Source organism: Pelophylax lessonae, assembly GCF_965119305.1.
Source record: "Pelophylax lessonae genome assembly, chromosome: 1".
Classification (NCBI taxonomy): domain Eukaryota; kingdom Metazoa; phylum Chordata; class Amphibia; order Anura; family Ranidae; genus Pelophylax; species Pelophylax lessonae.
Window position 1 is genome coordinate 179,922,890 of NC_138768.1, and position 27,461 is coordinate 179,950,350.

The window sequence follows — 27,461 nt, forward strand, 5'->3', positions numbered from 1 at the left end:
ACCCTGCTATTTGTTTGCTTCTGTAAAACAATCAGCTTTATGAAAGGGCCTTATCCTTTATAAGCTTGCTATGTCTTGCACTATATCAAAGCTGGCCATAGATGGATGGAATTCCGAACGAACATTCTCAAAACATTTATAATATTATTATTATTAATATTATATAGGATTTATATAGCACCAACAGTTTGCGCAGCACTTTAAAATGTAGAGGGGGAGACAATACAATTACAATACAGTTCAATACAGAAGGGACAGGAGGGCCTTGCTAATGAAGCTTACAATCTAAAGGGAGGGGAGGTGGTACAAAAGGCAATAGCTGCAGAGGTGATCTGATGAAGGTGGCTCAGGTACAGTTCTTAGGTGGAGGTGGGATTGGCTTCCCTGAATAAATGAGTTTTTATGGATCGCCTAAAGGTGGACAGAGTAGGGGCTGACTGGACATACTGGGGCAGGGAGTTCCAGAGGGTGGGAGAGGCTCTACTAAAGTCCTGGAGACAAGCATGGGAGGAGGTAACAAGGGAGCTAGAGAACAGGAGGTCTTAGGAGGAGCAGAGAGGACGATTTGGGCGATATCTGCAGATGAGGTTGGTGATGTAGCTGGGGGCGATGTTGTGGATGGCCTTGTATGTTGTGGTTAGTATTTTTATCCACCTCAGCTCCGGAAAGTTTTAACCCCGTTAATGACCAGGCGATACGGCACTGCATTGCTTTAACTGACAATTGAGCGGTTTTGCAACGCTGTACCCAAACAAAATTGATGTCTTTTTTTCCCCACAAATAGAGCTTTTTTTTGGTGGTATTTGATCCCCTCTGCAGTTTTTATTGTTTGCACTATAAATAAAAAAGTACCGCAATTTTGAAAAAATATACATATTTTTTTTTTCTGCTATAAAGCATACCCAATAAAAAAATTTTAAAAATCAAATTTTTTCATCAATTTAGACCAATTTGTATTCTGCAGCATATTTTTGGTAAACAAATTCAAATAAGCGTATTTTGATTGGTTTGTGCAAACGTTATAGCATCTACAAACTATGGGATACATTTATGACTTTTATTGTTTTTACTAGTAATGACGGCGATCAGTGGTTTTTTTCAGAACTGCGACATTGCGGTGGACAAATCTGACACAAGTGACACTTTTTGGGGACCAGTGACACCAATACAGTGATCAGTGCTAAAAATATACACTGTTACTGTATAAATGACGTTGGCAGGGAAGGGGTTAACACCAGGGGTGATCAAGGGGTCTAGTGTGCTCCTAGGGAGTGATTTCTAACTGTGAGGGGAGTGGATTTACTAGAGGAAAAGAGAGATCTCTGTTTCAGCTTAGCTCTCTCTTTTCCTGTTACAGAACAGCGGTCTGCCTTGCTTACTTCTGTCACTCCGCGGAACAATCAGCTGGTCTTCGCGACCATAACGGCCGCCAGACCCGCTGATTGGCTCCAGGGGGAGTGGCGCGTGTGCCCCCGAAAACCCCTGCACAGAATCACATTTATGTACATGATTTTGCGCAGCCAGGCTGCAAAGTATATTTCTTCCGGACCGCCCACTACATATATATACTGCGGTGGGCAGTCCGGAAGTGGTTATTTTATACAGTGGGGTATTGGAAGCCAGTGAAGGGATCGGCAGAGAGGAGCAGCAGTCACTGATTGGTTAGTAAGGTGTATGAGTCTAGGCTTATGAGTCATTTTTAATAGACTGAAGGGGGGATTGCCTGTGTAAGGGTAAGCCGGTGAGGAGAGAGTTGCAGTAGACAAGGCAGGAAATAACCAAGGAGTGAATACGTTGTTTTGTGGTGTCATTAATCAGAAAGGGGCAAATTCTGGAAATGTTGCGGGGGTTTAGGTGGCAAGATGTAGCCAGTGATTGGATGTGGTGGCTGAATGTCATTCGAAAGGTTTTGTTTGCCTGTAACATTCCATTTTTGAATGAACGGACGTTACTGAAGAAAGACCAGATACACTGTTGGAAATTTGTTCGTTTGAGAAAGATTTTCCATCCTGCTTCTTTGAATTTTCTCATAACTGCGGTCAAAAATAAAAACACATATTTGACCTGACTAATGATTAGAAAAATAAACAAACTTTCTTAGAGCATTCCTTTTGTAAGAATTTTCCTTCTATATGTAGCACCCTCCTAGGTAGGTGCTAGGATAGTTAGGTAAGTGATAGTACTTGTTTTTGATAAGTAAATTTAGTTGCCCCCACTGTAGTCAGTGTGGCTGTGACAGACATCCCAAGTCTCCCACGAAGTGCGGGAGACTTCGCATTTGGGCTGCGGCTCCCTGACACCCACAAGTGCCACACGATATCCCGGCTGTAAGCCGCAGCAGCCCTTACTGTGAAGAAGTGGAGCCGATGCTTCCTGTATAGTTCCGGCTCCCTGATATTACAGGCGGAGTGATATCAAATGTACTGCGCCTGTGACAGGTGCCATACAGGAAGCATCAGCTCTGCTCTCTACTGCAGCCACATGCTTCCTCCAGCCGCCGCTCCTTTCACACTCCGTTTCTGTCTTAGAGGAGCCAGCAGCACCCACCAGCAGTACCCACCATCAATACCTGCAAGCAGTATCCACCAGCAGTACCAGCCAACAGTACCCACCAGCAGTACCAGCCAGCAGCACCCACCAGCAGTACCCACCATCAATACCTGCCAGCAGTACCCACCATCAATACCTGCCAGCAGCATCCAACAGCAGTACCAGCCAACAGTACCCACCAGCAGTACCCACCATCAATACCTGCCAGCAGTACCCACCAGCAGTATCCACCAGCAGTACCACCCAGCAGTACCCACCAGCAGAACCCACCAGCAGTACCCACCAGCAGTACCAGCCAGCAGAACCCACCAGCAGTACCCACCAGGAGTACCCTCCAGCAGTACCCTCCAGCAGTACCCACCAGCAGTACCAGCCAGCAGTACCAGCCAGCAGTACCAGCCAGCAGACAGTACCTGTCAGCAGTACCCACCAGCAGTACCAGCCAGCAGTACCCACCATCAGTACCTGCCAGCAGTACCCACCAGCAGTACCCATCAGCGGTACCCGCCAGCAGTACTAGCCAGCAGTACCAGCCCTGGAGGACAGCCAGCAGCAGCCACCATCTATACTCACCTGGGGGATAAAAAAAAAAACTAAATGGTAAGAAACGTGGACTTTGGAGGCACTAGATACTTTAAAAATATAACATTTTATTAAATAATATGTATAAAAACATCCAGATGGAAAACACAAAGAACAAAACAGTGTAACCATCCCATTCATGGAGAGAGACGTATTTATACAGAATAAACAATTCTGGTAGTTACATTGCTGGTGAATAGTGAGCAAGTACAAATCATTTGAATAGCAAATTAGAATGATTTTTGGGTGAGGTAAAAGCATAGTTTGGCTCACTGTACTCAGTATGCCGCACGACTATTTACTGCGGCAGTCAGCCCTCTACAGGCAAACCGACGTAGGGCTGCGTCGCTCGCCTACGAGCCTCTAGGGGGCGAACGCGCTCCACCGGAGTCGTGCTCCCGCCCCCGCTCATTCACTAACATCCCCGCGCGAGTGACTGGCGGCTCCGATGTCCGCCGGTCACACGCGATCTCCCGCTGGAGAGGGAGAAAGGCAGGCGGCTGATGTAAACAAAGCCGCCTGTCATTCTCCCTGGTGCAACTGCAGAGACTACACGACCCTGCTATGTAGGATCGTATGTCTCTGTGGTTACATCACAAGCCACGCCCCCCACAGTTAGAATCACACCCCTAGGGATACATTTAACCCACTGATCACCAATAAAGTTAACCTCTTCCCTGCCAGTGTCATTTTTACAGTAACAGTGCATATTTATAGCACTGATTACTGTAGTAATGTCACTGGTACCCCCAAAAGTGTCAAAAATGTCAGTCAAGGGTCCGATCTGTCCGCCGCAATGTCGCAGTCCCGCAAAAAAAATCACAGATTGCTGTCATTACTAGTAAAAAAAAAAAAAAACAATAAAAATGACATATATCTTTCCCATAGTTAGTAAATGCAATAACTTTTGCGCAAACCAATCAAAATACACTTATTGCGATTTTACCAAACATAGGTAGCAGAAAACAAATTGGCCTAAAATGTTAAAAAATTTTGATTTTTACATTTTTTTGGGGGGGAATTTCATATAAAAAAATGTGAAAAATATTTTTTCAAAATCGTCGCTCTTTTTTTGTTTATAGCGCAAAAAGTAAAAATCACACAGGTGATCAAATACCACCAAAAGAAAGCTCTGTTTGTGGGGAAAAAAGGACGTCAATTTTATTTGGGTACAGCGTCGCACAACAGTGCAATTGTCCGTTAAAGTCACGCAGTGCTGAATCAGAAAATAGGCCCTGGTCTTTGAGCAGGAAAATCCTCCTTAAGTGGTTAGTCAGGCCTGATCTGTGCGCTCTGCTGCTGCTAGTCTGCTGGATAGCTTCCTCTGTATCCAGGCAACTTAAGAAGTTTCTGGATGATAGGTATAGACGAGCTATGCAGATAGCAGCATCAATATTGATAGAGCCCTGGCCTATCCCAGAGAGGCAGGCTCTAAAGTTGGGCTGGGAGACTGTATTTATTCTTAGAGTACACAGAGCTCTGGGTCTTTTCCCAGAGTGGAGGAGTCCAGCCTGAGGGGGGACACACTGTCCTCTCAGGAACAGGCTGCCATGTGGAGACATCAGGTGGGCGACCTGAGGGAGGAATGCAGAGACCCGGGTGCTTAGAAGAATTTGACCAAGGGGAGCTGTCTGTCACAGATCTGTCTAGTATCACTAGATGGCATTGCTTAGAAGATTGGAGGGAGGCATCCATTTGTCCTTGAGGCTTGTGAGAACAGACATTGGGAAGACCTTGGAGAACTTGTGCTCAAGCTACTCCTCTGGTGCCTAGTTAAGTCAGCTGTGAGTCTGTTAAAGGGGACTCTGGCTCTGTCCAGATACTTGTTAACTAAAGAAAAAGGGACTTTGCTCTACTGGCTCTACTACTATTTAAGCAGAAAGGAAGATTAAGTTCTCAGTTGTACATAGTTCTTATCCCTCTATCCAACCACTTCCCTCATCCCTATTGAAGTTCTCTAAAATAAAAACATCATCCCCTAGACTGGTTTTTGGAGAAGAGTAAATGAGCCTGTTGTGTGCCTGGCTGCGGGGCTGAATTTGGGAAGATCTGGGCAAGTAATTCCTGTGGCTCCTATGGGAGTAGCGCTACAGAAATTAAACCCATCTATGACCAGCTTAATCCAATAAATCTACTGCCTTTGGTTATTTTAGTTTTTTTCACCAAAACTATAATTGTTAACCACTTGCCGTCCGCGCTATAGCTGAATGACAGCTACAGTGCGGCTAACCAGTTCTGGGAGGGCGTCATATGATGTCCTCCTGTGATCGCGCCAGCCTGCTGCAGTGCGCGAGCAGCGCATTCTGTTATTGCTGCATCACTAGGACACAGCTGGTCACAAATCGGGGTAAAGGGTCAATCACAGCAGTCTTTTTCCATGTGATCAGCTGTGTCCAATCACAGCTAATCCCGATGTAAACACAAGTTGACAGAGTGAGGAGAGGAGAGCCGATAACCGGCTTGTGTAAAAGGGACATATAAACTGATAATCAGGGCACTGATTATCAGTGCAGTCCCAACAGTGCTGCCTATCAGTGCTCACCAGTGCTGCCAATCAGTGCCTCCTCATCAGTGTCACCTATCAGTGCCCATCAGTGCCACCTACCAGTGGCCACCAGTGCTGCCTATCAGTGCCACTTATCAGTGCCACCTATCTGTGCCCATCGTGCCACCTTTAAGTGCCCATAAGTGTATCCTCATCCGTGCCTCCTCATTGGTGCCCACCAATGCCGCCTCATCAGTGCAGTCTATCGGTGCCCAACAGTGATGCCTATCAGTGTCCATCAGTGGCACCTATTAGTGCCGCCTATCAGTGCATCCTCATTAGTGCCCACCAGTGCCACCTCATCAGTGCTCATCAGTGCCCATCAGTGCCACCTTTCAGTGCCCATAAGTGCAGCCTCATCAGCACATATCAGTGAAGAAGAAAAATTACTTTTTTGCAAAATTTTATAACAAATATATATATATATATGTATATATATGAGAAACTTTTTTTTTTTTTCAAAATTTTCAGTCTTTTTTCTTTTATTTAGCAACAAATAAAAAAAAAAAAAAACAGTGGTGATTAAATACCACTAAAAGAAAGCTCTATTTGTGTGAAAAAAAGTATAAAAATGTCATATGGGTACAGTGATCCAGGACCGCGCAATTGTCATTCAAAGTGTAAGAGTGCTGAAAGGTGAAAAATAACCTGGGCAGGAAGGGAGTACGAGTGCCCAGTAGGGCACTTGTACCCCCTTCCTGCCCAGGTTAATTTTCAACTTTCAGCGCTCTTACACTTTCTATCCACTTACTTTCTTTCTTAATCTATCTCACAGCCAGCATGGGAATATAAATCATTCTTAACTGATGGTATTGTGGCATGGTCTGGGAAGTGAATGAGTTCACTGGAAGTCTTATTATGAAATTGCTTTTATATACAGTACATTTATAACTTTGGGTTAAGGTCACATTTAGTATTTTCTCTCCATTCAGATAAAAGATACATTCTCAGTATGTTTATATGAGATTACATTTAAAAAATATTATAGGGAAACTTACTGATTTTTTAGCGACACTCCACTCATCTTCTGGAAGACTGTGGTACTGAATCAGTGTATTTTGCAATTTTGTAGACGTTGTTGGTACATCTATATGGTCCACCATGTTTCTAAATAAAAAAAATATTGACACTGAAGGTTAATGTTTTTAAAGTATAACTAGCTACGTGTTAAAACAAAGTTTTACAGGCCCTCCTTCGACCTCTCCATCTCTTACGCATTCCCCAGCAGAGACCTCAGAATAATTACCTCACCTATATCCAAATAATGCACCAAATCTACCACCTTCATCCAAATAATGCACCAAATGTATCACCTTCATCTAAATAATGCACCAAATGTACCACTTTCATCCAAATAATGCACCAAATCTTCCACCTTCATCCAAATAATGCACCAAATGTACCGCCCTTATCCAAATGTACAACTTTCATCCAAATAATGCACCAAATGTACCACTTTCATCCAAATAATGCACCAAATGTACTACTTTCATCCAAATAATGTACCAAGTCCAAATGTACCACCTATGTTCAAATAATGCACCAAATGTACCACCTTAATCCAAATAATGCACCAAATGTACCACCTTCATTCAAATAATGCACAACATGTACCCCTTTCATTCAATTAATGCACAAAATGTACCACCTTCATTCAAATAATGCACCAAATGTACCCCTTTCATCCAAATAATGCACTAAATGTACCGCCCTTATCCAAATAATGCACCAAATGTACAACTTTTATCCAAATAATGCACCAAATGTACCACCCTTATCCAAATAATGCACCAAATGTACTACTTTCATACAAATAATGCACAAAATGTACCACTTTCATCCAAATAATGCACCAAGGTACCACCCTTATCCAAATAATGCACCAAATGTACCACCTTCATCCAAATAATGCACCAAATGTACTACTTTCATCCAAATAATGCCCCAAATGTACCACCCTTATCCAAATAATGCACCAAATGTACTACTTTCATCCAAATAATGCACCAAATGTACCACTTTCATCCAAATAATGCACCAAGGTACCACCCTTATCCAAATAATGCACCAAATGTACCACCCTTATCCAAATAATGCACCAAATGTACCACCTTCATCCAAATAATGCACCAAATGTACTACTTTCATCCAAATAATGCACCAAATGTACCACCCTTATTCAAATAATGCACCAAGTGTACTACTTCCATTCAAATAATGCACCAAATATACCACCTTCATCCAAATAATGCACCAAATGTACCACTTCCATTCAAATAATGCACCAAATGTACTACCTATATCCAAATAATGCACCAAATGTACCACCTTAATACAAATATTGCACCAAATGTACCACCCTTATTCAAATAATGCACCAAGTGTACCACTTCCATTCAAATAATGCACCAAATATACCACCTATATCCAAATAATGAACCAAATGTACCACCTTAATACAAATATTGCACCAAATGTACCACGACCTATATCCAAATAATGCAGAAAATGTACCACTTTCATCCAAATAATGCACCATTTTGATTCTTCTGTGAGCTGGCTATCCAGTGGTTCTGCACCATTGATTATGATCGAGAGTTTGGGGTTGATTTATCACAGGCAAATAGATTGTTAAATTTGCAAGACAATTTTCCATTAGTTTAGTAAATGAGGTGAACCTCTGCTGACTTACATCATCCAACCATGTGACAAAAATGCTGTTTGTACACCATTGGGTATTCTTTGCAAAGTCATTTTTTACCACGTTCAATAAACTAAGGGGAAATTCCCTTGCAAAGTGAACAGCCTATTTTCATGTTGAAAAGTGAAATAAGGTGCGCAAAAAACTAATTGATATTACAGTGGCAGCAACTGAGACTCCAACTGTGATGGAGTGAATATGAATAGGAAAATGGATAAGTGCGCTCAGTAATATAGGTGAGAAACATGCATCAAAGTATATAAATGAATAAATGTGAGCAGTATATGCCAACAAATGTTGAATTAAATATACATAAATCATGCATGAATAAAACCAAGTTCATAAAGTCCAAACAAATGAGTGACTGTTAAGATCTTCTTAGTGATTAAAGTGAAAAGGTGATTTAAATATGGATTTGCAGACTCCAATTCCCCCAACAGCACCACGTGAAGGCTGATATTGTGATGCAACCCTTACCAGCTCCTCTTTATCATGTGAAGCAAGGTTTCCAGGCCTGTGGCCTGATGTGGGTCTGCCATCGGTACCGGTACTCTCTCCAGCCCATGTGAGCTGTGACCCTGGGTGTGACAACTGAAGCAGCGACAACTCCGGCATCTTTGTTTGTGGTTTTTATTTGATTTAAAGGGGATGGGAGAAGAGAATGAGTGGGATACTCCTTGAGGCTTGAACTAATTACACATGGGACTTTACTCTAGAAAATGCCCATTAGCGCTTCCTTGACGCCAGCCGGCACTCACTAACGCTGAGAATACTTTGTAGAACACAGAAGTGCTGAATCCTCGACTTTTAATCCAGAAGATTCAGGACTGAGAACTGTAGAACTCCTGACACTAATGTGCTGGATAAGTCACTGAATACTGTCCCCCCGCTTTGGCCAGCTTGAGGTAGTATGAAGTAGAATTCTGTATAGCTGTACTTGCAACTGACACACTCTATACCAGGAATGGGCAAACTACGAAAGGGGGCACGCTGGCATATCTGCATTGGGGGGCCCTGACATATCTGCATTGAAAGGGGGCCCTGGCATATCTGCATTGAAAGGGGGCACGCTGGCATATCTGCATTGAAAGGGGGCCTTGGGATATCTGCATTGAAAGGGGGCACGCTGGCATATCTGCATTGAAAGGGGGCCCTGGCATATCTGCATTAAAAGGGGGCACACTGGCATATCTGCATTGAAAGGGGGCATGCTGGCATATCTGCATTGAAAGGGGGCACGCTGGCATATCTGCATTGAAAGGGGGCATGCTGGCATATCTGCATTGAAAGGGGGCACGCTGGCATATCTGCATTGAAAGGGGGCCCTGGCATATCTGCATTGAAAGGGGGCACACTGGCATATCTGCATTGAAAGGGGGCCCTGGCATATCTGCATTGAAAGGGGGCCCTGGCATATCTGCATTGAAAGGGGACACGCTGGCATATCTGCATTGAAAGGGGGCCCTGGCATATCTGCATTGAAAGGGGGAACGCTGGCACATCTGCATCTTGGTCCGGCCCCAGGGTCCAATGTATGAACCTATTGCGGCCCTCGAGTCAAAAAATTTGCCCACCCCTGCTCTATACAATTCAGGGCCCAGCTGCAGGTGCCCCCTTTTGACTTGAACTCTTCAGGGTCCACTGACTATGCACCCCCTTTGTGACTTCACGGTCCTCAACCTAGGTACCCCCTTTGTAACTAGCTGACTCTGGATCCCAGAACCTCTTCTGGAGTGGTCCCCTTCTGACTCTAGGCAGACCCCAAGGGCAATCCTTAGTACACACGACCTGTGTAGGCTTTCCTGGGACTGGACCCCTCTCGCTCTCCGCAGGCTCTCGGCACACCGGATCCCCCTCAGCTCACTCAGCACTCTCTGGATACTCAGGCTACACACCGAGATATCCGCTTCCTCAGACAGGAGGAGAGACAGCCGTTCTCTTTCTCCTGGGACTCTGCTCCCGCCAAAGACACCGTGCCACGCACTTCCCCCCAAACTTATACCCACTCCCAGAATCCCTTGCAGCATAATCTGCCTTCTGGGGTAGTTACAAGCTGGGATGTGTCCCCTGATTGGGCTTCCCACACTGCCCCTACGAGCAGCCTCTTACAGGAGCCAGTGGGGACACTTCTCCCCCCAGCAGGCACACCTGGAAGCCTTGACACCCTGACTAGATAAATCACAGCCCCGTTGTTAGGCAGACAAGGCCCACTATACATTTACCTAGCACCTACCTGTAGGGTGCTACACATGCAATCAAAATATAAAGAGCAAAAGTCAGTGGAACATGATGTCTTCCCACAAGCCAGATCAATCACCTCAAGGAATAATGGGGATTAGACTCTTACCGAATACTTAGATATCATGTGCTATGTACTGGATATTCCCAGGCAACCGCAAACTCCAGGGCCCTTGTAGTGTAGATATTCCACTCTGCACGCTCCTGCTAGATCCCCTCACTGTATTAATGTTGAGCCTCACCAGAGATACCTCTCCTGTACAGCGCCCTCTTTCTGCTGAAATCGGGGATTAGGCAAATAGCCGAGAATCCCCGTTCTCAGCAGATGGTCAGAATTTTGTGTAAGCAACATGAAAGAATGGATCCATCCTGCCTTGTAGCAACGGTTCAGGCTGGTGGTGTAGTGGTGTGGAGGATAGTTTCTTGGCACACTTTGGGCCCCTTAGTACCAATTGAGCATCATTTAACCTGTTTACAACCACGCTATAGCCAATGACAGCTGCAGCGCAGTCAAACTTTGCTGGGAGGCAGTCACTGCACATGGGATCGGCAGTGATCTTTGATCATAGTAAAGAGCCTATCATGGCGGCTCTTTACCACATGATTAGCTGTGTCCAATCACAGCTGATCACAATGTAAACAGGATTTACCAGTTATCGGCAAACCTCTCCTCATGATAACTGGCAAATCCACACAGGGGACATCTACACTGGTAATCAGGGTACTGTTCATCAGTGTCCTGATAATCAGTTCAGCCCCAACAGTAACCAGTGCTACCAATCAGTGCCCACCAATGCTGTCTTTCAGTGCTGCCTATCTGTGCCACCTATCAGTGCCCAGCCTATCAGTGCCCATGAGTGCCGCATATTATAAGAGCAGCCTCATCCTTGCCCATCAGCGCCGCCTCTTCAGTGCCCCCTGTCAGTACTGACCATGTCCATCCCTTTATGATCACAGTGTACCCATCTTCTGATGGCTACTTCCAGCAGGATAATGCACCATGTCACAAAGCTCAAATCATTTCAAACTGGTTTCTTGAACATGATAATGAGTTTGTTGTACTCCAATGGCCTCCACAGTCATCGGGTATCAATCCAATAGAGCACCCTTGGGATGTGGTGGAACAGGAGATTCCCATCACGGATGTGCAGCCGACAAATCTGCAGCAACTGCGTGATGCTATCATGTCAAAATGGACCAAAATCTCTGAGGAATGTTTCCAACAACTTGTTAAATCTATGCCATGAAGAATAAGGCAGTTCTGAAGGCAAAAGGGGGTCTAACCCGGTACTAGCAAGGTGTACCTAATAAAATGGCCGGTGAGTGTATGCGGTCTTGCCCAAAGGTCTGCCGCCTTTGGATAAGGGTCTTTACAATGCAATCCTACTTATTAATCTTCAAAAGGACCCTTGGGAAGGAAGTCCTCTCCTTCATAAAACCCATTGACAATGTCCCTTGTCACAGCTTAACACTTATAACACACATATTACTAGCCATCAAACAAACCATTGCTGGATCATGGAAATCCTCATCCCTTAATTTAATCCCAGATACAGGGTACACTTATCAACAAAAAACTATTCCCAACACTAGAAAATACCCATGACAAATTTCTCTAAATCTGACAACCATGGCTTAATTATTCTCCCTCCTCACAACAGACCTTACCTCTTCTCCAACTTTGAGATCTGCAGATTAACTCGATGCCTAGACTAGGGATGCACCGATACCAGTTTATTAAGACCAAGTACGAGTACCATATTTTTTCTCAAGTACTTGCCGATACCAAATCCCGATACCTATTTTAGTGTCATGCGACAGTTTTGTTTTGACTAATGAAAAGTTATTACTTAGGCTGCATTCACACTTGAGCGGTTTTTACCGCGATTTTACCGCAATTTCAGGCATTTTTTAAGGCGTTTTTGGAGGCAGGCATTGACATCTATCAAAAACGCTGGTAATCAGCCCAAAAAGAAGCTTTTTTCAGCTACAGGCGTTTTGCTTCTGGCGTTAAAACGCTCAGATGTGAACAGGGGCCATTTAAATGGATGGGGTTTTACTTGTTGGGCGTTTTGGAACGTTTTTCTTTGCGTTTTTGGAGCTGAAAAACGCTCAAAAACGCCCAGGTGTGAATGGAGCCTAAAGACGACAGAACTTGGTTCACATATGTGCGGTCCGGTTTTACAGCGGGATTTCAGCCCCCTCTGGTGTGACTGTGTTCAGCGGTTAAGTTGTGATTCAGGTGCGAAATGTCAAAGTGTATGACAATGGAAATTGCACCTGAACCGGGCTCAAAATTACACCAGACTCTTTTTAAAAATGTGCTTCGGTTGTGCTCAAAAATTTACATTCCCTGGCAGAATTTATGATTTCTTGGCCATTTTTTAGAGAATATGGCCCCTTTCACACGGACTCCGTTCTGCTCATCCACCAATCACCGCTGAGCAGGGAGATGACAGCTACGTCTCCGTTCTGTGTGCAGAGACGGAGCTGTCAGATCCCCGCTGTCCTCTATGGGGAGATCGGATTAGAACGGACCTCCTGTCCATTCTCATCCGATCTCATCCAATCCTATCCTCCAGACGGATGGAAAATAGGGTTTCCATCCGTCAGGATTTCACTGACAGGATCGGATCAGACAGCAGTGGGTGTCAGCGGAGATGTCTCCGCTGACACCCACTGCCCCATAGGGATGCATGGAGCGTCCGATCAGGTCCGCCTGAAAAACTGACAGGCAGATTGGATCAGATCGCCCGTGTGAAAGGGGCTTAAGAATGATAACACAAAAACTTTTCTTTCACTCATGATTAGTGTTTGGCTGAAGCCATTTATTATCAATCAACTGTGTTTACTCTTTTTAAATCATAATGACAACAGAAACTACCCAAATGACCCTGATCAAAAGTTTACATACCCTGGTGATTTTGGGTAAAATCACCAGGGTATGCCAAAATGTGGTTCAACAGCCTGTTTTTTTCCTTCGCCCCAACAGCAAGTGTAAAAAAAACCTTTGTGACCCATACTGGTAGGTACTGGGAGAGCCCATTCACACTAGCACGACTTGTGAGGCGACTTGTGTAGCCCCAGGTCGCTTGACATAACAAAAGCAATGTTAATCAATCAGTGCTGTCTTAATTGGCACTACTGAAGTCGCTCCGACTTCAGAAAAGGGTCCTGTACTACACAGGCGACCTGTGATCCGACTGTCCCATATACTTGTCCCATAGACAATGGGAGTCGCCTCCTTATCTTAATTGAAGCGACTTGTTATCAGACTTTCCAGGAAGAAGAAAGAGATTAGCCAGGCATTCCCCACAGACAAAGTCGCCTGTCTCTTCAAAGTAGTGCACAAGTCTCTTCCAAGTCCCATCCAAGTCCCATCCAAGTCTCTAAACAAGTCTCTTCAAGTCACGGGGCGACTTTCTGGTCGTGGTAGTGTGAACCGGCTCGGAAAATACTGGCTTTTATAAAGTGGTATACTGTTTAGTAAACACAAAAAACAGTGCAGTGAAAAGCCATAATGTGGAACTAAATACAAAACATTTTTCTTACGACTGTAAAGAATGAGGAAGGGTAGGAACCCAATTTGGAGATTGCTCCTGGCTTTCTAACGTTCCATAGCTAGTAGTACCTCTGGATTTTATATTTGGAGGTGACAGTCAAATAACATAGCAAATAACCCTATTGATAAATATTACTACATTCTCCCAAAAGAACTCAATTAAAATAATCTAACATTATACACAACTGAAGTGGACTACATATAGTCTAAGAGCCGATTCACACTGAGGCGACACGACTTCGGGGGGCGACCTGTGAAGTTGCGTGCACCGCGACTTCACATAATGGAAGTCTATGCAAGTTGCTCCGAGGTCGCTCCTATTAGAACGGGTCCTGTACTACTCAATGGACCGCGACCGACCGCGACTTGTCAGGCTGACAAGTCGCCTGACAAGTCGCGGCAGTGTGAATGGGCTCTAATACTACACACATTTGTCACAAAGTGGCATGTAACTGATATATACAGATCTCCATCATGTGTGTGCCAATGTTTATCTGACTCTCCTTGCCACCTGGAATAGGATTTCCAGTAATCCGAAAAATGTCAACTTCCCTGTGCACCTCTCTGAACTAGATCATATCTGCCTCTGTGTGGAAAGTTTAGCCCAATCCACAAGGCTTTAACACCTGGGTGATTGTCTTTATTTTAGCCAGATGACTGTAATTTTCACATCTCTCTGGCCTCAGCTGAAAATAACTGTCACTTTTTAACTACTTCCCGCCAGGAAGCTGTCATTTGACATCCTGGACTTTGAGTGGAGATATCTGAATGATATCTTTTTTTATCAGCCGTCTATTCCCTGCAATGGTAAAGCGCTCATAGTGGCTGTTTAGCAGCTTGATTGCTTTTACATTGTCTTTTTCCCCGCCCCCCAGTGCTTCTCCCGGTTCGCTTGTGCAATCGGCGATCCGGAGAATGAAATCGTCGGTCCCCGGCCATCTCTATGATGTCACTTCCTTCACTGGCAGAAGTAAACACAGCTGATTTTTTTTTTTTTTGCTGGGAAGCTTGAGATCATTATTTTTTTTATAATCTCAGGCTTTCCAGCATTATAGCCCCCAGATCTCTCCATAAAGAGGAGCTTTCATGCCCTATTCCTATTACAAGAGATGTTTACATTCATTGTAATAGGAATAAAACTGATAAAAAAAATGTAAAGGAAAAGTGTAAAAACATAAAAGTAAAATAAACAAAAAAAAAAAAAGCACCCCATCCCTTTTCTTTGCATGCAGAAGAGAACGCATATGTACGTTGCGCCCGCATATGTGTACGGTGTTCAAACCGCCATGAAAATTGGACTAACTTTAGTGTTTTTTGTTTTTTTTTAATTCCTGAAAGTGTCCAGCAGTAGGTGGAGCTGTGATCTTTGACCTCTGAGACCACACCTCCTGACCTTTGGGGTGGGTCCATGACCCTTTTCCTGAGTCAAAACCCTCTCCTGTCTCTGTACCGGTGTTCTATAATTTCATCGGACCCGTGAAAATTCCGGACCCTCGTCACTTCCGGTGACGCTACGTCACCACCAGCTGGTGCGAGCCCTGGTGCGCATGCGCACAAGACATTTTCCGGGTCTGATGAAATTTTAAGACTTAGCGAACAGCTGACTGAGAGGAGGCGGGGCTGAGGCACCGGGTATGTGCGGTCCACCAACTCCACTTCCGGGTCTATGCGTTCCAGAATTTTTTTTTTATTGTTTTCTTTTCTATCATTCCACACATTTACACACATTCCCTTTACTTCAATGGAACGGAAAGGCGGACACTCTTTTTTTTTTTAACCACATACCAACACACTGTGCAGGGGTCCAGAAGCACTGCATTTCCCATGATGCATTTCCCTTTTCTGCTAAATATAAATACTAATTATGATTATGATGAATATTAAACATTTTATTATTTCTCTCGATGTGTGTAAGGGAATGTGAGTAAATGTGTGGAATGATAGAAAAGAAAACAATAAAAAAAAGATCTTTGTCTGGAACGCATAGACCCGGAAGTGGAGTTGGTGGACCGCAAATACCCGGTGCCTCAGCCCCGCCTCCTCTCAGTCAGCTGTTCGCTAAGTCTTAAAATTTCATCGGACCTGGAAAATGTCTTGTGCGCATGCGCACCGGGGCTCGCACAAAAAATAAAGGAACAGAGCGCACACCGTCCTAGTGTAACACCATTTATTTGAAGTTAATAGAAGCCATAAAAACAGGTACTCACAAACAGATAGGAAGTCATGCATGGAAATAAATATGATGTTTACAGGGCTCTCTCCTCCTAGCCTCGGCGGCTCAGCTGTTCGTCCTGCACTAGTCAGTGAGTATCGTACGGCTAAGCCAACCGCCTCGGATTACTCAAGGAGACTCGATGTGGTGAGCCTGCGCACGGTCCAGCCGCCCCCACACACCCTCCAAGAGCCGGATGCTATAGCCGCTCAGAGAAACTGACAATGCGGTTAAGCAGAGGGAGACTCCACGATCGGGACCCAGAGCATGACTTGCATGGGGTTGCTAAGGACAACGTTTCGGAGGCGTAGCCTCCTTCTTCAGATCTCAACACCCCAGAGATCCTTTGCCCTCATTTATATAACAATATAGCGGCTCCTCCCCTCACTATTTCTTAAAGGGACATGACAATAGAGAGCCTGTAATCAGGGGCAATAATATCCAAACATTCATATATATCCATGAATTGTACATATCTAATAAAAATTTTATAAAAGTGAATAAGTTCATAATACAATAAAAACTTTAAAAAAAAAAAAATATATATATATATATATATATATATATATATATATATATATATATATATAATATACATATATATAAACCTACATGACACTGTGGAGACTAGACTAACAAAACAAGATAAACACCATATATGTGCGCATATGTATCTCAAAATATTCCCGTATTCCCGGGGCTCGCAACAGCTGTCGCACCAGCTGGTGGTGACGTAGTGTCACCGGAAGTGACGAGGGTCCGGAATTTTAGAACACCGGCAATAGAGCAACCCTAATCCTAACCCCAACCCCCTAACCCTGTCATTTGCGTTTGAAAAATTTCTGCGCAAATACTTAGTGACACATAAAATTGCAACGACCTTCATTTTATTCCATGGAGTCTCTGCTAAATATATATATATATAATGTTTGGGGGTTCTAAGTAAGTGTGGATCCCAACACTGATGACTATATCAGGATCCCATGGGTGGATGGGATCTCCCATGCAGGTGTCACTGACCTGCATGCTGCAAATGACATGGAATAACTGACTAGGGAGGGGTGTCAGGTATTGCAAGCATTTTCCAAAAAAACAAAAAACAAACAAACAATAATAATTAGCTACAGAGAAGTAACTGTGGTCACATATCTGCAACTTGGATCCTTATGTAACAATATTGCAGCAGTCATGTGACTCATGTATAGCAGGATCCAGTAGCTTCTGCTGACTATCAGTATGGATAAGCAGTCTGATCTCCTGCCATACAGAGTGACCTGATCACTGCAGTATGAGAGGCGATCTGCTGATTTATCCCCATCATACAATGTGATCAATACCCAGCTATACTTAGGGTTGTCACCTCATCCCTTTAAACCAGGGCACCCATTAATTACACAGGTTCTGTGGCTGATGAAGGTGGTAATTAAACTCACTTAGTGCATTAAATCAGCCTCAGAACCTGTGTAATTAATATGTGTCGTATACTAAAGGGATGAGGTGGCAACCCTAGCTACACTCCCTCTGATTACCTAACTACAGGAGCCTGGAAAGCAGCATGCTGGGACTTGTAGTCCCCCCTGAACACATGATCACACACACACACACAGTCCAATTACAGAATAAATAATAAAACAACAAACATGCCATCATATCCTCCACACATACCTAGCTCTGCCTCCTCTCTCGCCGGATGGCAGCTACAGTACACAGTGTTCTACAGTATCAGCAGTTCTACTACCGTCCAATCACGACGCGAACTCATTCATATCCGCGTCACCAGAAGAGAGCAGGAACCAATAGGAGCTGAGCCCCGGTCAGAGCCCGCCCCCGTCCTGTTTGCGATGACAGAGGGATGCTGGAGTGGGCGGAGCCATGTGACTCATTCAGACATCTCGGCTGTGTGTAGAGTGATGAGAGGGGAGCAGATGGGGAGGAGTAGGGAGTGATGTACACAGTACAGGGGAGCAGATGGGGAGGAGTAGGGAGTGATGTACACAGTACAGGGGAGCAGATGGGGAGGAGTAGGGAGTGATGTACACAGTACAGGGGTGACTATGGATGGGATGGCTCGTTATGTCGGAGGAATGCCTTCCTCATTCCTCAATCATTGTGACATTAGCGGATTACAGCTGCATCTGTGTTTATGTCTTTTTCAAACACCACATTTAACCACTTAAGCCCTGGAAGATTTTACCCCCTTTCTGACCAGGGGGTATTTTGCGATTCGGCACTGCGTGACTTAAAAGGACAATTGCGCGGTCGTGTGATGCTGTACCTAAACGAATTTGATGTCCTTTTTTTCCCCACAATCAGAGCTTTCTTTTGGTGGTATTTGATCACCGGTGCGATTTTTTGATCATGCGCTATAATCAAAAAACAGCAACAATTTTGCAAAAATAATATTTTTCACATTTTTTTATATGAAATTCCCCCAAAAAAATGTAAAAATCAAAATTCTTTTACATTTTTGGCCAATTCTTTTTCTGCTACCTATATTTGGTAAAAAAAAATCGCAATAAGCGTATTTTGATTGGTTTGCGCAAAAGTTATTGCGTTTACTAACTAAGGGAAAGATTTTTGTCATTTTTTTTGTTTTTTTTTAACGAGTAATGGCGGCGATCTTCGAATTTTTTGCGGGACTGCGACATTGCGGCGGACAGATCGGACCCTTGACTGACATTTTTGACACTTTTGGGGTTACCAGTGACATTACTACAGTAATCAGTGCTATACATATGCACTGTTACTGTAAAAATGACACTGGGGGGGGGAGGGGTTAACTTTATCTGAGAGGGGTTAAGTGTGTCCCTAGGGGCGTGTTTCTAACTGTCATTGTATGTGGCTGTGTGTGTAACAGCACAGATCAACGGTCCTACATAGCAGGACCGAGTGATCTGTGCTTTTACACAGGGGAGAATGACAGGCGGCTTTGTCTACATTAGCCGCCTGCCTTCCTCCCTTCACAGCGGACAATCGCTAGTGACCGGCGGACATCGGGTCCGCCGGTCACACGCGCGGGGTTCCTAGTGAACGAGCGGGGGCGGGAGCGCGCCTCCGGCGGCGCGCGCTCGCCCCCTATTGGCTCCTAGGCTAGTGACGTACCGGTACATCACTTTGCCTGGGAGGGGCTGACCGCCGCCGTATATAGTCGGGCGGCGGTCAGCAAGTGGTTAAAGATCCAGAAGTGATGAATGCTTTATATGGGAAGGAAAACAAGGCTCCCCATATACTTAAAGCGGAGTTCCACCCTATGTTTTGACTTCAGAATCCAGTAGTGATGTTAAGGATGAATTGGGCACTTTGCATTTTTTTTGGGGCTCACTTACCTTATTAAAAGAGCATTTTTGGTCCTACTTTCTCCTTCTACCCCTTATGCGGCCGCGGCCGCCAACGTCACTTCTGGCTTTGCATTGCGTCCTATGAGATGTTTGTCATCACTCCCAGGAGGCAATGGGCAGTGACTTGGGTGGCCAGCCGCTCCTCTCATCGCATGATTTCCAAACCGGAAATGACGTATAAGAGGCAGCGTCCAGCGCGTCCAGCGCCATCCTTAACAAGGGTAACCAGGCTATTGTTGCCATTGTTATCCTAGCGTCCGTGCGAGGCAGAGCGATCGGCGGTTTTCACAGCAGCGTTTCTTAACTTCTTTGAACAGGAGCATTGTCAGTCTGGGGGGAGGCAAACATTAGATGTACTATCAGATTTAGATATACTAACAACTTGAAGCCAAACACCAACTCACACTTTATAATCAGTTACAGCTGTTTTCTTTTTCCTTTTGGCATAAAGGTTTATAAAAATAAATAAAAGCTCACCATTGTAAGCACCCCCTGCTAGTGTTAAATGGTTTGTCTCATCTCTGTAACTGATACATTCTGCTGGAGAGCTTGCGCTTTTGAAAAACAACAGACTTACTGCTCTAAACACCAGATGAAGAATTCAGTCATCACATCTAAGAATTAGTAAGCTGCAAAATAATAAATGCCTAAGGCCTAATTCACACAGTTGAAAAAAACTTTACTGATGAAAATACATGTGTTTTCCAGGATTCTGTGTTTTCTCTAATGATCATTAAAATACTTATCTATAGAGTGAGGCATGGTTGCTGTGAATGCTATTTATTGCGGTGAGTCAGCACCCCGCCCGTGTCCCAGGACAATGTCATTTGTGACGAAATGCGTCGGTTTCAGCAACGTGCTGATGTCACCATGCTTAGAGTTCCTGGAAGGACGGTGCAGTTGCTACAGCCAGTTGGCTATGATATTTATGCGGATATATACTACGTTGTTATAAAGGCATTATTTTTTACACTAATAAAACATGGAACGTTTTTACACTATGGCAGGTTTTTATTGTATTCTATGGGGAGTGTCACCCTTTGACCGGAGATATATATAGGAGATTCTACCAGTCTACTAACTCCTCTGGAGACACGAGGCCTTGGCTGGGTAAAGCCCAAAGCGCTGTTGACCTGTTGAAGTCTACATCTCTGGTAAGCAGGCCATCGTGTCTTGGTCGAGGATATCACATTTGGTGGTGGAATGGACATTCACATGTGTGATTTGCGCTATTGAAAACAATGCAGCTTTGTTCAGATCCATAATTAAACGACTGTGTGAATGAATCCTTAAATTGATACTAAACACACACTGTTTGATTCACATTGTCCCTTTTATTTCTGTATATGGATGATGGCACTGTAATTATTTTAATAAAAAAAAACATTTAAGTACCTTTTTCCTAATCGATATAAAGCTGTCACATGACCCAGATCTTTCCCAGCCTGTCTGCAGGTAAACATAAGCAGGAGGAGCTTCTAGTCCTCTGCTACTGGTCACATGTTCAAAATTAAAAAAACAGTCTTTGGAATACAGAGCAAAAAAAAAAAAAAATAATTACAATCAATAAACTGTTTTAAATTGTCCTATTGAGTGCTCCCACAGCAAGCAGCTTGATATGGGGGCACCTGGACTGAGCCGCTGCTCTGTGTGTCCATTTAGAGACGGAGCCGCGGCCTGCCCCTGCCCTCTCTCCCCTCATTGGCTCACTGACTTTGATTGACAGCAGCGGGAGCCAATGGCCCCAGGCTGCTGTCTCAGCCAATGAGGAGGGGAGTCCCGGATAGCCGAGTCTCTCGTGCAACATTGCTGGATCAAGATGGGGCTCAGATAAGAATTAGGGGGGCTGCTGCACACAGAAGGTTTTTTATCCTAATACATAGAATGCATTTAGATAAAAAAAATGTCTGCCTTTAGAACCACTTTAAGGCTAAATCAATTGGAAGGAAAGTAGAGCCTGTTTAAACGTTTACCAATTTATTTAATTGTTTGAATCGCATATTGATAGGGTAGCACTGTCCCCATAGGGCTTGCTGTATGATGACTTGTTGGGCCTCCTCTGATTAACAGCAGACAGTCACTTAGGGAACAGTTCACACATTCATCCTTACTCCCAATTACTCGTTACTCAATAAACAGTCCAGGGGTGTTGGTTTTTAGTATTTATTATGGAACTTGGATGGGAGAAGGGAATAGTGGGATACTTCAACTGGAGCTATATACATTGGATGAGGACAGCTCTCACTTGGCCTCACCAGGTTGCTTGTGGAAGCCGTCTCACTGCTTAAACCATACTTCCACGTGTATGGAAAGGATTAAGTCTCCTTGCTCTTTCTCCAGCAATAGACTTCGTGATCTACATTATCTCCAGGATACGCTCTAGCATACACCCATTCACTGACTCTTCTAGCTGCAGGGATGCCCCCCTCAGGTCAGGCCCCTTGACACAGATCTGTACTCAGTGTATGCAGAATCAAATCCTTCCAGTGTCTCCCCTTCCAGTCAGCTTTACAGGACCTCAAGGTTCAGTTCCTCTCTAGCTCTTAAAGCCCTAAGGTCAACCACTTGAGACTGCATGGCACTTCTACAGAGAAAGAGGCAGCCGCCCCGGAGCGCCCCCCCCCCACCCCCCCTGGAACTCTGCTCTCCAGCTGAAAGACTCTAAGCACATGTGCTCCTTGCATTTATACAGTATCCTAGCATGCACAAAGGCACTTGCCTCTGCCAAATCAGCAGGGCTGTACTAAATGCCTGTGCACTCATTTGTCAGGTTTCCTCCCACAGTCCAATATGCCTCCCTATTGGACCAGTGTGAAACACTCTTCACACGGACTGAGTTGCAGCTGAGCACATTGAGCAGACCTCACTAGCAGATCCTGCTTTCTGGTAGGCCGAGAACAATATAGATTTACCTGCAATCCCTCTGGTAAGCAGAAAGGATTCAAAATTATACTCTCTCTAGCACCTACCTAGGAGGGTGCTACATCCACCTACCGCCAAACTGAGCCATGTCCTCACTGGCTCTGGGTATCCGCCCCAACAAAAATACCTATAAAAAAATGTACATGGATTATCCCACAGATTTGCAAAACGGGGAAATACGAAAAACATATGCACAGGGCCATAGGGCTACCCCATATGTGGCCAGTGAATACAATAAATTATGTGGAAAAATATATATCTCTGCTGTACAATATTTACACATAGGAAGGTACCAGGTGCATTTGAACCAATGCACCCCCCCCCCCCCCGCCAAAAAAAAAAAAAAAATTTGGCGGGTGAAGGTTAGACATCCTATCTAACTAGACTACAGGTAACATTTGCACATATATACAGAAATAGACAGAGGATGGCCTCTCCAAGGCCCGAAGGGCCTCCGCAAGCCTGCAAAGGAAAAGGGAAAGTACATAGCAACTTGAACATCCTACATACTTCCAGTGAGACCACCCTCTCCATAGAGACGACCTTCTCACCTGCAAAATCTGACTCTAACATTCCCGTAGAGATCTCCAATACTGCCGGCCCCCTAGGAGCACGCTTGACTTGTTACTCTGTTGTGCACCTGTGATAGACAAAACAAAACAATTCCTGCCAATCTAACTAACACATTAGCACTAGTTCCATCTAGGAACCGTTTGACTAGCAATAGGCACAGTCCCTCTCAGGTACCAGGGCACTGACTCTTTCCTATCCTAGTCAGACCCACCATTTAGAATGAAGAAATGCGGAGTCCATCCGACTGGTATTTACAGTGTCCTTCCCTCTGTAACACCGAGGCAACACATCTCCTGATGGCAAGCTATTCTTGCTGGAGCCTGAGCAAAGCTTGCCTTACTTGCGAGTCTCTGTAAGAACTCTTTAAGGGATCCTTCACTCTGGCATCCCTCTCTCTGAAGAGACAATGAGCCGCTACCCTTCTCTCACAAGGTAGCAACTCACGCAAAGTTTCCTTCAGCATCACTCCGGCCCACTGGCCTAAAGGATCTTCGCAAAGTGTCTTTTCTCAGCACTCCATTTTAGCAACAGTAGTGGCTCAGGGCCAAAACGATCTTCACAAAGGGTCCTTTAGCAGGGTGTCTCTGTGAACCAGGGGTTTGCCCCTCCAGGTAGCAACTCCTGGATTTAACAGGAGAAGCTCTTTGTGGCAAAAGTTCATTCTCCCAGGTAAAGAAACTAGCAGTTTTTATGATCCCCATTTTCTTTTGCAAGGTTTAGAGGGGAAGGGGATTTGAGAACAGGGCTCCCAACCCTAACAGCAACTTTAGTATCAAAGTGACTCTTCAGGCATACTAGACCCTTTGTAATTCTTTCCAACCAATACAACAGATTCTTCAGGCTTGCTAGCCCCTTGGTAACTTAACTTTCCAGCTAAAACAAGAACTCAGCCCACCTCAGTAATAATGATCAGGATGAGGTATGCAGACGATCTTGCCTTCAGGATCTTGGATACTAATGGCCCAGGCTTGGCCTTTTCCATCTGGGCAGTGGACCTCTACTCGGTCAATATAGATGGACCATCCCAGATTTCAATTTGCCTTGATTGATAAGAAGGTGTCCCATAATTGAGGCTTGGACTGGATACGATATGGTTTAGGGACATACAGGAAGTCCCAAACAGCTTCTTCACACCAGGCCCCTCTCTTACACTTGACTTCCTCCATTATCTCCTGGGGAGCATATGGATAATCATACCTGTACTCCATGGCCACCTTCTTCTGGACAAGGCGTTGGAAGCGTGAGAACCTGGGGAATTTTTGCCTGTCTCCTCTCCCAGGTGGGGTGTAAAGGGTCTCCACTTTCTTGATTAGGCTGGAGTAGCCATCAATCTGTGCCCGAGCATAGGCATAAGTGTGAGGTGGGGAATGATCTGGGACCCTAGTGGCATAGGCCCCACAGAACCCCAAGTTCCCAAGTTCTTTGCGCACTGCATGCGAACTGGAACTTGTAGGACTTCTTCTCTTCTCAGTTCCCCAGTCCCACTCAGTCTCCAATTCTGATCTCCAGTCCTCGATTCTCTCCTCCAGGGACCCACAGCGATGCTGGAAACTGGGTTACCCCACACCAATGGCCCCTGCCTTCCCCTCACTGAGCAAACTGGGGGACTTCAGTTTCTGGGCCCATTGACTCCCCTCTGCCTCTGTAAGAGCTGGACTGCTAGTTGTTGCCATTGTCACCAATGCATCTTTTGGCTGCTGCTTGGCTCTCATGACTGTGTGCATTGCACCTCTGAGATGTGGGTCTCCCTGCTTTGGCAGATGGTAGTGCAGGTTTGCATCACTGGTCCCAGCCCCAGCGGTACTCTTGATACTCCCTGTCCTCTTCCAAAAGGGATAGCCACTCTAGGTGTCAGCAGTCCATGAGTTGTTCCTACTTCCCAGTTCACATACAGTCTTCTGGGCTTGCTATCACTACGTTCTATCTGCAACAACATGTCCCCGCAGTGCGCACACTGACCCCACGCTCGCAGCAGCATGGACATCAGGTATCTGCTATGTACCAGTCTGATATGCTCTGTATCCCCTCCGCTGCACAAGGCCAGGCTTCCTTTGGGCACTAATCGGACCCCGGAGTCCCACAGGGTCGAATTCGGCAACTCGTTCTGCTCTGCAGGTTCACCGCCAGTACGTGGGATAGCCCCGGCACTCCGGCTCACTCCGGCACCCGCCATTTTGCTCCTCCACACACGTGTCTGCTCCTCAACTGCACCCGATGGCGGAAGTGACGTCTTAGCTCCCTTCCTCCACTGGGATTGGTGGCTCGCGGATGGAGACTCTGCCCATGTCCCCAGACTAGCTGACTCTCTGGCGGTGACTCCTCCTGCAAGGCAGATGTCTTTGGTGCGGTGCAGTAACCCTTTTGCTAGTGCCATAACACTGTTCAGGCCTGCATGAATGGTACTGCAATGCAGATTGTGTTCCCTGCCACAGATACACATACATCTGCCTCTTCTGTCTGTACTTGAGCTTCAGTTGCACTTTTCCATTCACAAACCAACCAAACTCCCTCACTGCTGTTAAAAATTGTCCCACTGTAACTGGTTGCACAGCAGACATTTTCCTCCTCAGCACATGTACAGACACAACCCCTGACGCGCCGATGCCCCCATATTCACAGCTTTCTTGACCATAACTTGAAAGCACACTTGCACAGGTTACTGTAAAGCAGACTCAATTTCCTCCTACAATACAGCACATCTTTTCTCCATCGACACTCCAGCACTTTACTTGGGAAGACATAGTGTTTCCTAGGTACATGTCCGGTCATTGCCGAAAAGAAACCACTGCGTGACCATGACTTGGAAGCACACTTGCACTGATCACTGTAGAGCAGACATTTATTTCTCCACTGACACTCCAGCACTTTGCTTGAGAAGACATAGCGTTACTTGGGTAAATACTCAGCCGTTGCTGGTAGCAACCACTGCTGTAATTTAGAGAAAATCCCGGACGACGCTCGTAAATGTAGCACTGTCCCTGTGGGGCTTCCTGTATGATGACTTGTTGGGTCTCTTCTGATTACCAGCAGACAGTTACTTAGGGTACAGTTCACACATTCATCCTTCAGTGGCGGCTGGTGCTCAAAATTTTTGGGGGGACACAAACAGAAAAATGTAATAGGCATTGCTTTGCCTTTTGAGGTCACAAAAGTGTGAAAGGGGCCTTCAGTAATTAAGGTATAGCGTGCCCACTTTCAATGCAGAGAGACCAGCGTGCCCCCTTCAATGCAGAGATCATCCTGCCCCCTTTCAATGCAGAGATGCCAGCTTGCCCCCTTTCAATGCAGAGATGCCAGCGTACCCCCTTTCAATGCAGAGATACCAGTGTGCCCCCTTTCAATGCACAGAGACCAGCGTGCCCCCTTTCAATGCAGAGATGCCAGCGTGCCCCCTTTCAATGCAGAGATCATGGTGCCCCCTTTCAATGCAGAGATGCCAGCGTGCCGCCTTTCAATGCAGAGATCATCGTGCCCCCTTTCAATGCACAGAGACCAGCATGCCCCCTTTCAATGCACAGAGACCAGCGTGCCCCCTTTCAATGCACAGAGACCAGCGTGCCCCCTTTCAATGCAGAGATACCAGCGTGACCCCTTTCAATGCAGTGATGGCAGCGTGCCCCCTTTCAATGCAGAGATGCCATTTTGCCCCCTTTCAATGCAGACATGCCAGCGTGCCCCCTTTCAATGCAGAGATGCCATCATGCCCCCTTTCAATGCAGAGATGCCAGCATGCCCCCTTTCAATGCAGAGTGACCAGCGTAAGCGTGTGTGTGTCCCCCCCCCCAGCGCAGGACCAGTGCACTTACCTCAGCCTTGCTGACAGTGTTCGGTCTCTTCTAGAACGTCCTCTGCTCCTCTGCTCCGGTGAGTCTGGGCAGCCTCAGTGGTCAGCGCTCCTCCATGGACGGGAGGTGTTGGGCTCCTGGGCCCCCCCCCCCCCCGGGGCGGTGAAGTCCGGCATGGAGAGGGAGGTGAACCGGCTGCGTACATTCCGGGACTGGTCAGGCTCGGTGTCCAGCGGCGGCTCGCGGCTTCTCTTCAGTTCCCCGGCGTGGCGGCTTCTCCTCGAGTCCTCAGTCCTCTCGGCTCCCGCCTCCTTCCCAGCCAATGGCATGGGGTTTGACTTTCGGCCAATCAGGAAGCGCGTATCAGACCCGCTTCATGATTGGCCAGGAGGAGGATCCGTGTGACAATAACGAATTTTCCAAAAAAAAGCCCATTGAACTCCATGCGTCCGG

At 45.6% G+C, this 27,461-nt stretch overlaps 1 protein-coding gene across 1 annotated transcript in view; it reads right to left on the reverse strand.

The window, feature by feature from the left end:
• The window catches only part of STARD4 (StAR related lipid transfer domain containing 4), a 33,455-nt gene extending 15,276 nt beyond the window's left edge, over positions 1-18,179 (reverse strand). Inside the window, exons 1-2 of the mRNA XM_082246072.1 lie at positions 18,056-18,179; positions 6,676-6,784 (exon numbers count right to left, since the gene is read on the reverse strand). Of these exons, the coding sequence (XP_082102198.1) occupies positions 6,676-6,780 (105 nt within the window). The 5' untranslated portion in view covers positions 6,781-6,784; positions 18,056-18,179. The remainder of the gene's footprint in view (positions 1-6,675; positions 6,785-18,055) is intronic.
• Positions 18,180-27,461: the final 9,282 nt, after the last annotated feature.